Source organism: Miscanthus floridulus, chromosome 9, assembly GCF_019320115.1.
Source record: "Miscanthus floridulus cultivar M001 chromosome 9, ASM1932011v1, whole genome shotgun sequence".
Classification (NCBI taxonomy): Eukaryota; Viridiplantae; Streptophyta; class Magnoliopsida; order Poales; family Poaceae; genus Miscanthus; species Miscanthus floridulus.
The window spans coordinates 69,390,551-69,399,919 of record NC_089588.1 but is presented as its reverse complement, the minus strand read 5'-3'; the positions used below and the strand labels follow the sequence as shown (position 1 = coordinate 69,399,919).

Sequence of the window (9,369 nt, the reverse complement as noted above, 5' to 3'; positions counted from 1 at the left end):
TCGTGTATAGGTGTTTCTTCCAAGTCTGAAACTGGGTGGCCATCTTCTTCATTGCCCAATCCCTAACTCGCTCCTTCAATTCATCACCATCTATTATATCATCATAATCATCTGTTTGGAGCGTGAAATGTACCAAGACATCATTCCAAATTAACGCCTTGTCACGATCGGAGACAAAACTGATATGAGGAGCATTGGTCTTCTTCTTCCATTCACGGGTACTAATCGGGAGTCGGTCCCGTACAAGGTAACCACAGTGGTGCACAAATTTCATTTTATTCGGCCCCCCCGGTTCTCCTGTATCCACATTGAACTCTGAGATGATGAAGCGACCCTCCAATGGCTTTTTGGGACCTCGAACATTTTTACTCTTCGTTGTAGTTGTTGATGTCGATCCAGAGGGCTACAAAACATAAACATTATTTTTAATGTCATGAGCACACATAGGACATATGATAATATATATATATAGCTAATAATAAAAAATATATACTTGGCCAATATGTTGTTGCTCATTTTGTTCAAGAGCTAAGTACTGACTCCCGTCATCTACATCCTCTTGCATGTTATTTTTAGCACCATCATCGCCGGCAACTTGAGTGCCAGTGTTGATCAAATTCATCATCAACTCCTCCTCATCCATATTTCTCGGGTCGGCCATCTAGCTTCAAAAAACAAAACCAATATATAGTACGTCAAATCTTTGCTTATTACATGCGTAAAATCTACAAACAATATGCATTATTAAATCTTGCCCCTCGATCACGGACGCAATTCGCCACACTAGGACGAACTACGTCGGTACTAGGGCGAATTAGGGCACGAGAAAGGGCGGTGTGACAAGAGTGGCGGTGCTCCACTCCGCCGTATATATGTCTGTACACATGGGTGAACGAGGGCGGCGGTGCTCCGCCGTATACATAGAAACGCATGGACGAAATGCATATGAATACAAATGACGTATATATACGTGTCGGCGCGGTGGCCGGTGTGCTGACGACGATGACGTGAGGCGGGCCGGCGTGCTGACGACGACGACGACGACGTGAGGCGGGCCGGGGCGGTGTCGGTGCGTGATGTTGTGATCCTATGTACCATGTGATCAACCATGTAGTCATTCATCATATGAGAAAATTCTATGTTAATAATATAAGTATAAGTCATTATGAAATGTAAGTATATGTGTCTTATTGCTCATATAACCATTACTATTTCCGAAATGATAAGAATTTATTTTCTTCTTTTACAGGCGATCTCTGATGCTATGATATAAAGTTTGAAGATAGTCTTCCCGGAAAAAATATGTAATGCTCATATTACTTTAGCAACATTAATATATTATATCTGTATATTCAAAGTTCACAAATGAAGAAACATGTGATATTTTTGATAAACTAAAAAACGCTTAGTTTACAAACTGGGTATCAAAATTGAGTTCCTATTTGACCATTATATATCCTACAACAAATCCTTCAAAAAAAAAGACCCTACATGAATATATTTGGATAAAATTTCGTTAACAAACATTGATCTATGAAGATAGAAAAAATTCTTCTATTAATGTAGCGTTGTTTCCGAATAATATATAGCGTGTTTATTAACAAACATATCTTAACAGCAAGCGGATGGTTCGTAGCGTTGTTTCCGAATAATATATAGCGTGTTTATTATACAAGCCATGGATTTATATCGATCCAATTAATTTCTAAAGTAATTTTATTGGTGATCCTTAATTATACTTGTCATTTAGAGTTCCAAATATTCAAAACTTGCCTTAAGATATGTTTTTATTTAAAATCATTTAGAGTTCCAAATATCGGCAGTGTACCTACTGGAGGGCCTCGGGCCGGCGCGGTGGGGCAACGCGCGGTGGAGGGCGTGTCGGGCGCGGAGGAGGGCGCGGTGGAGGGCCACGGGCAAGCGCGGAGGAGGGGCACGGGCGCGCGCGGTGGAGGCCGCACGAGGAAGAAGACGGCGACGCCGGTGTCACGGAAGGCGAACAGACGCGGCGCGAGGAAGAAGAGGGCGGCGGTGTTCGACGAGGAAGAAGACGAGCGGATCGATCTGCCAGGCGCTGGAGGTTATATAGCAGAGGAGAATTACTCCCGGTGCCATCCACCAACCGGGAGTAAAAACCCTTTACTCCCGGTGCGTGTTACCAACCGGGAGTAAAGGTACCTTTACTCCCGGTGCGTGTTACCAACCGGGAGTAAAGGTATACCTTTACTCCCGGTTGGTAACACGCACCGGGAGTAAAGGATTTTTTTTGGCGGGCCGCGAAACTGCAGCCCACCTTTACTCCCGGGTGGGCTTCCCACCCGGGAGTAAAGGTGGCCTGCAGTTTCGTTTCCCGCCTGTTTTAAGCAATAGTCTTGTTACATACAATAGAAATGCAATAGTTTTTATTAAATACATAGTAAATTAAATAAAAGGCATAAAATTATTTTGTTAAAAATATGAATTTTATTTTTGTTTATTGCACATAGGAAAAATCGATAACCTAACTTTTTTTATTTTTTGTTAGAATTATAAAACATAATGTAACTAATATTTATTATTTCGTTAATGCAAAAATGTAGTGTTTAATTAAAATTATTAAAATTATTGGTTTTGGACAGGAAATTTGTTTTCATATCATTTTAACGTTAATATTTTAATTTTTCATCACTCAGTATCCTAATAATTTACCTTTTTGAGAGAGAAATCCCACCAAATCAAACATTGATTTAATTTAAAACATGACATAATAAACATCTGAATTCACAATTATTACATAATATCTCAAACACACACTATATTAAATCACTATATCATCAAGTGGGCACAGCAGTGAACTTCTTCTTTATGTATGTCCCTTGGTTATGATCGCTTCGTAACCATGGAGTGTCCTCATCATTTACCAAGATGCTAGGGTCTTTGTTCACTTTGAAGGGCGGAATTCGGTCATCCTTTTCATATTCTTCTGACATGTCCGACTTGTCCTCAATTCCCACGATGACTCTTTTCCCTGAAAGAACTATGTGGCGCTTTGGCTCTTTGGTTGAGTCATTATCATTTTTCCCTCTTTTTGGTTTGGTAGACATATCATTGACATAGAACACCTGATTCACATCCTTGGCAAGGACGAATGGTTCGTCTTTGTACCCAATATTACTAAGGTCTACTGTTGTCATTCCATACTCGTTGTCTACTGTTACTCCGCCTCCGGTCACCTTGACCCATTGGCACTTGAACAATGGGATCTTCAAAGTAGGTGCATATTCTAGTTCCCATATTTCATCTATGCGTCCATAATATGTCTGCTTATTCCCATTCGGGTCTGTGGCATCTATGCGGACACCACTGTTTTGGTTGGTACTCCTTTTATCTTGGGCTACTGTGTAGAATATGTTCCCATTTATCTCGTACCCTTTGTATGTGACGATATGCCATGATGGTTGCATAGCCAATAAATACAGTTGCTCATGGATGCTCTCATCACCTTGACATTTTTTTCGCAACCAACCGCCGAAAGTTTCCATGTGCTTATGCGTAATCCAAGCTTCAGTCTTCCCAGGAAACTCGGATCGTAAGAGATCCTTGTGTGTCTCAATATACGGATCTACCAAAGAGGAGTTCTGTAGAACTGTGTAGTGCGCTTTATTGAAATAATCATCATCCGTACCAATATATGTTTTCCTCCCTAGTGTCCCCTTTCCGCTTAGTCTCCCCTCATGTCTCGATTCAGGAACACCAATCGAGTCAAGGTCGGGAATAAAGTCAACACAGAACTCAATGACCTCTTCTGTTCCATAGCCCTTGGCGATGCTTCCTTCTGGGCGAGCACGGTTGTGAACATATTTCTTTAGGACTCCCATGAATCTCTCTAAGGGGAACATGTTGTGTAGGAACACAGGACCGAGAGTGAAAATCTCCTTGACTAGGTGAACTAGGAGGTGTGTCATAATATCAAAGAAGGAAGGAGGGAACACTAACTCAAAGCTGACGAGACATTGAACCACATCATTCTGTAGTTTAGCTAGATCAGTTGGATCAATTGCCTTCTGAGAAATTGCATTGAGGAATGCACATAGCTTTACGGTGGCTAGACGTACATTTGGAGGTAGAATTCCTCTTAATGCAACTGGAAGTAATTGCGTCATGAGAACGTGACAGTCATGGGACTTTAAGTTACAGAATTTCTTCTCTGGCACATTTATAATACCCTTTATATTCGAGGAGAATCCAGATGGTACCTTGATGTTGTTTAAGCATTCAAACATGATTTCCTTCTCCTCTTTGCTTAGAGTGTAGCTAGCAGGACGTAAGTAATGGCGTCCATCATCTGTCTTCTCTGGATGTAGGTTGTCTCTTTCTCTCAAACAACGCAGGTCCTGTCGTGCTTCAAATGTGTCCTTAGGCTTTCCATACACACCCATAAAGCCTAGCAGGTTCACACAAAGATTCTTCGTCAGGTGCATCACATCGATCGAGCTACGGACCTCCAGGACTTGCCAATAGGGTAGGTCCCAAAATATGGACTTTTTCTTCCACATGGGTGCGTGACCGGTAGCGTCTTTCGGAATAGGTTGGCTTCCATGTCCTTTTCCAAAGACGACTTTCACATCATTGACCATATCGAGTACATCCTCACCGGTTCGGTTGCGAGGCTTGGTCAGGTGGTCTGATTTCCCTTTAAAATGCTTACCTTTCTTTCTTACGGGGTGATTTGCAGGAAGAAATCGACGATGGCCAAGGTACACGACCTTTCGACATTTTTTCAAGAATACACCTCTAATATCACCGAAGCAGTGTGTGCATGCATTATATCCCTTGTTTGACTGTCCTGAAAGATTACTTAGAGCAGGCCAATCATTGATTGTTACGAACAACAATGCTCGCAGATCAAAGTGTTCCTGTTTGTACTCATCCCACACACGTACACCTTCTTTATTCCACAAAATGAGAAGTTCATCAATAAGTGGTCTCAGGTACACATCGATGTCATTGCCAGGTTGCTTCGGGCCTTGGATGAGCACAGGCATCATAATGAACTTCCGCTTCATGCATAACCAAGGAGGAATGTTGTAGATACTTAGAGTAACAGGCCAAGTGCTATGACTACTGTTCTGCTCTCCAAAAGGATTGATACCATCTGTACTTAAAGCAAACCTTAAGTTTCTTGCGTCATTTGCAAACTCCGGGAATTCTCTGTCGATTGCTCTCCACTGGGACCCATCAGCAGGGTGTCTCAACATATTGTCTACCTTACGGTCTTCTTTGTGCCATCGTAACAATTTTGCATGTTCTTTGTTTCTGAACAGACGTTTCAAGCGTGGTATTATAGGAGCATACCACATAACCTTGGCAGGGATTTTCTTACGTGGACGTTCGCCCTCAACATCACCAGGGTCATCTCGCCTGATCTTATACCGCGACGCATGGCATACCGGGCATGCATCCAATTTCTCGTACTCTTTGCCACGGTATAGGATGCAGTCATTAGGACATGCATGTATCTTCTCTATTTCTAGCCCCATAGGACAGACAACTTGTTTTGCTTCGTAGGTAGTGGCGGGCAATTCATTGTACTTCGGAAGCATCTTCTTTTGGATTTTTAGTAACTCTCCAAATCCCTTGTCAGATACACCATTCTTTGCCTTCCATTGCAGCAATTCTAGTGTGGTTCCCAACTTTTTCTGCCCTGCATCACAAGTTGGGTACAACAATTTCTTGTGATCTTCTAGCATCCGCTCGAACTTGATCTTCTCCTTTTCACTTTCACATTCTCTTTGTGCATCACGAATGACCTGACAAAGATCATCAGCCAGCTCATCTTCTGCGACTACCTCTTCTTCAGCTTCTCCCATTGCAGTATCATTGAAGCACGCACCATCAGGAATAATATCATTGTCGTCCCATTGTTCTTCTTCATCTTCTTCCATTACAACACCGGTTTCTCCGTGCTTTGTCCAACAAATATAGTTTGGCATGAAACCCGACTTGAACAAGTGTGAATGAAGAGTCCTTGAGCAAGGATATTCCACCGTATTCTTACATATGGCACATGGGCAGCACATGAAACCGTCGCGTTTGTTTGTCTCGGCTGCACGTAATAAAGAATGCACGCCGTCAATGAACTCTTGTGAGCGGCGATCAGCATTATACATCCAATGACGGCTCATCTGCATTACATGACATAAATATCATATTAAAACCTAGATCATAATTAATTATTTATACAACATGCGTGCCACCACAAAAGATACAAATTTATGAAAGCATCGCTACAATGTAGACAATCCCAACTACCACTAAAAGAACTAAAGCTAAAATACATTTCAGGAGCACAAGGATTTCGCGACCAATCTCAACTAAAACAGACAGATCCCCCGATTGTGCAACATCTTTGGGCTTCTTCGGCTGGATCACTGCCTCATTAGCCGCCGTATCTGCCTGTTGTGCAAGATATTTTTGCACGAGTTCAACATACTCTTCCTCCCAGTAGAAGCCTGAACATCGTCCACTGCCATCCCACTGAAATTAAAACAAAAAATTAGAACTTTAATCACAACCATCATGAAAATAGGTATAAACTAACCATAATCATTAAATACGATAAAATAACTCACATTGCGATCCGGACACTTGTAGAAGATACGATCCTTGTTGGGACCCTCCTTCTTCACTCGGTACTCCATCACAATCTTCATCTCATCACGACACTTGCCGCATGGAATGAGAGGAAGGCCCGGCCTAAGTCGCTTTGGAAACCCATGAGAGGCCGAGGACCCGGAAGCAGTTGCCATCTACTCTCTATACTCATTTTTTAATACACTATAAATTTCTTCTTTTATAAACAAATAAAATTAACAAACTATAAAATTATCTAGATCTCTAAACAATGATATTTTTAATGGTCATTGTGTTCTCGTCTTTTACTGCGGCAGGTAAGTAATTCATATGATATTTCCGCAAATTAACAGAAGAATGGGAATGTACACACATAACAGACTACTACGACGATATCGGGACGTGTGAATAAATAACCATCCGTACTAGTTGACCTTGCTTACGTGATCATCTCGGCGAGCATTTCTCCACCGGACAGCACCGTACTTGGTCAAGGAAGAGCTCCGATTCTATGAGGAAGGGAACACGGTCTCCCACGACCGTTGTCGCTCTCCCTCGTAGAATCAAAGCTCCTCCTTGATGTCCGTTACCGCTCGACAGAGAACATGCTTGCCGAGCTGAACACGGTCCGCAAGTTCAACTAATACGGATTTTCTATAATTTTCTAACTATTTTCTAAGTTTTTATTTATATATACTACGTTTAGGTACGGTGATTGACAGACTACTACGACGATATCGGGACATGTGAATAAATAACCATCCGTACTAGTTGACCTTGCTTACGTGATCAGCTTGGCGAGGATTTCTCCACCGGACGGCACCGTACTTGGTCAAGGAAGAGCTCCGATTCTACGAGGAAGGGAACACGGTCTTCCACGACCGTTATCGCTCTCCCTCGTAGAATCAAAGCTCCTCCTTGACGTCCGTTACCGCTCGGCAGAGAACATCCTCGCCGACCTGAACACGGTCCGCAAGTTCAACTAGTAAGGATTTGCTATAATTTTCTAACTATTTTCTAACTTTATATTTATATATACTTTAACCTTCTTTCATGTAAATATGCAAGCTTAAAGTGATTTTGAGCTCAAATTGCTTACAAATGAAAAAAAACCATAATAAAGAACCATAAATATATATAGTGAATAAAATGGCATAAGAAAATGGTAAAAAATGAGAGTATGAGATTGGTAACCTTTACAACTGAAGAATCGACGGAGGAATCGAAGAATGGATGGAGGAACAATGGAGGGAGGGAGGAAGCAAGAACACTACTGCAGTGAGCTTCAAAATGTGCTGAGCTCGGGCTCGGGGAGGAAGGAGGAGACGGCCGATTTATAAAGGGAGAACATTTAGTCCCGGTTGATAGATCCAACCGGGACTAAAGGTAACTTTCCAACCCCGGGCGCAGCCACGGCCCGGGAGTAGACCTTTACTCCCGGTTGGAGCCACCAACCGGGAGTAGAAGTCTACCTTTAGTCCCGGTTGGTGGCTCCAACCGGGACTAAAGGTCCCTGCCACCTCTGTCTGGCGCAGTAGCCGTTGGGCAGGGGCCTTTAGTCCCGGTTGGATCCACCAACCGGGACTAAAGGTATTTCTAGTCCCGGGGGCAAAAAATTCCGGGACTAGAGTCCATTTTGACCGAGGATCAAAGGTCTGTTCTCTACTAGTGTTAGTTATATTCCACTATATCATAAAATCAAAAAAAATATTAGAAAGGCCTCCTGATGAAATTGTGTCAAATGAAAAATCTTTCTAAACCTCAAGAATGACTAACCCTTAGACGGCTGACCGCTAACCCCTTTACTCTAATCTGTTCCATGAGTTTTGTTGTTCTTGTTGACATTTTGCAGGATGATGCATAAGATCAAGAGCAAGTTCTCTCGGTCGACTTCATCTCATCCCACTAGGAGTACATCCTCCTGAGGTGGTTCCAACATGAACCAACCGCTAGAGCTGTTGCATAAGAGAAAAACAACTTCCTGATGGTCGAGAAGGACATCCACTGGAAAAACCATTCTGAGAAGGATCACTCAACTTCAACATTTGACCACACCAAAAACCAGCTTGGGGGAAGGCATCCCCCATGTATCTAGATAAGTATTTATTTTCCTTTTTTACTATTTCTAAGTTTGCTAAAGAAAAAAAATGAAAAATGCATAACTAAAAACAAAATAAAAATTTATCTTTATGTTATATATCTATAATATAATCTATGATCTAAAAAATGAAAATAAAATAAAATAGTGTGTCTGGTTTCTGTTTTAAGAGCTAAATAAAAAGGACTGAAGATAATCTCTTACAATGGAAATGATGAATAGTTGCTCTGTTGTAATTTCTTTTAAGTACCTAGTTTTCAACCTTGAATTCTCCTGAGTTTTAGATAAGATTGTTTTGATATAAGAATTTACTCTGAACTTGAAACTCGTGGGTAGCATGTGCTTGATCTAAGTCTAGGTAATTGACGGATATGATATGAGAAGGTCTGAGCTGCTGTTTATCTTGTTCCAAGTGATACTAAAATTCTAGAGATTTATCTTTTGAAAAACATAGAAATACTACATGATGAGTTCCTGTATGATAAAGCTTGAATTCCTACCAGAGCCGTACATGTTATTTAGGCTAGGAAAACTTCCACTTAAATGCTGCTTGTTTGGCGTTGAGTTTTGTCAAGCTTTGTTGACCCTTATGAGGGTTTGTCATGCTCTTAAAATCAAGATCATGTACACACCACCCACATATGCACTACTCCTACACT

The 9,369-nt window shown here is 41.6% G+C and overlaps 1 protein-coding gene across 2 annotated transcripts; it reads right to left on the bottom strand.

Annotated features, from left to right (window-relative positions):
- Positions 1-5,507: 5,507 nt before the first annotated feature.
- On the bottom strand, positions 5,508-8,282 carry LOC136482106 (uncharacterized). Of its 2 annotated transcripts, XM_066479352.1 has the most exons (3): positions 6,612-6,908; positions 6,318-6,516; positions 5,508-6,164 (listed from the first exon to the last, which is right to left on the bottom strand). In XM_066479352.1, exons 1-3 carry the CDS (start codon positions 6,786-6,788, stop codon positions 6,142-6,144), a joined length of 399 nt encoding a protein of 132 aa, XP_066335449.1. In that variant the 5' UTR covers positions 6,789-6,908; the 3' UTR covers positions 5,508-6,141. The 2 variants fall into 2 exon arrangements, 1 of the variants encoding a protein (XP_066335449.1); XR_010764965.1 differs by lacking the exons at positions 6,318-6,516; positions 6,612-6,908 and adding an exon at positions 7,807-8,282.
- Positions 8,283-9,369: the final 1,087 nt, after the last annotated feature.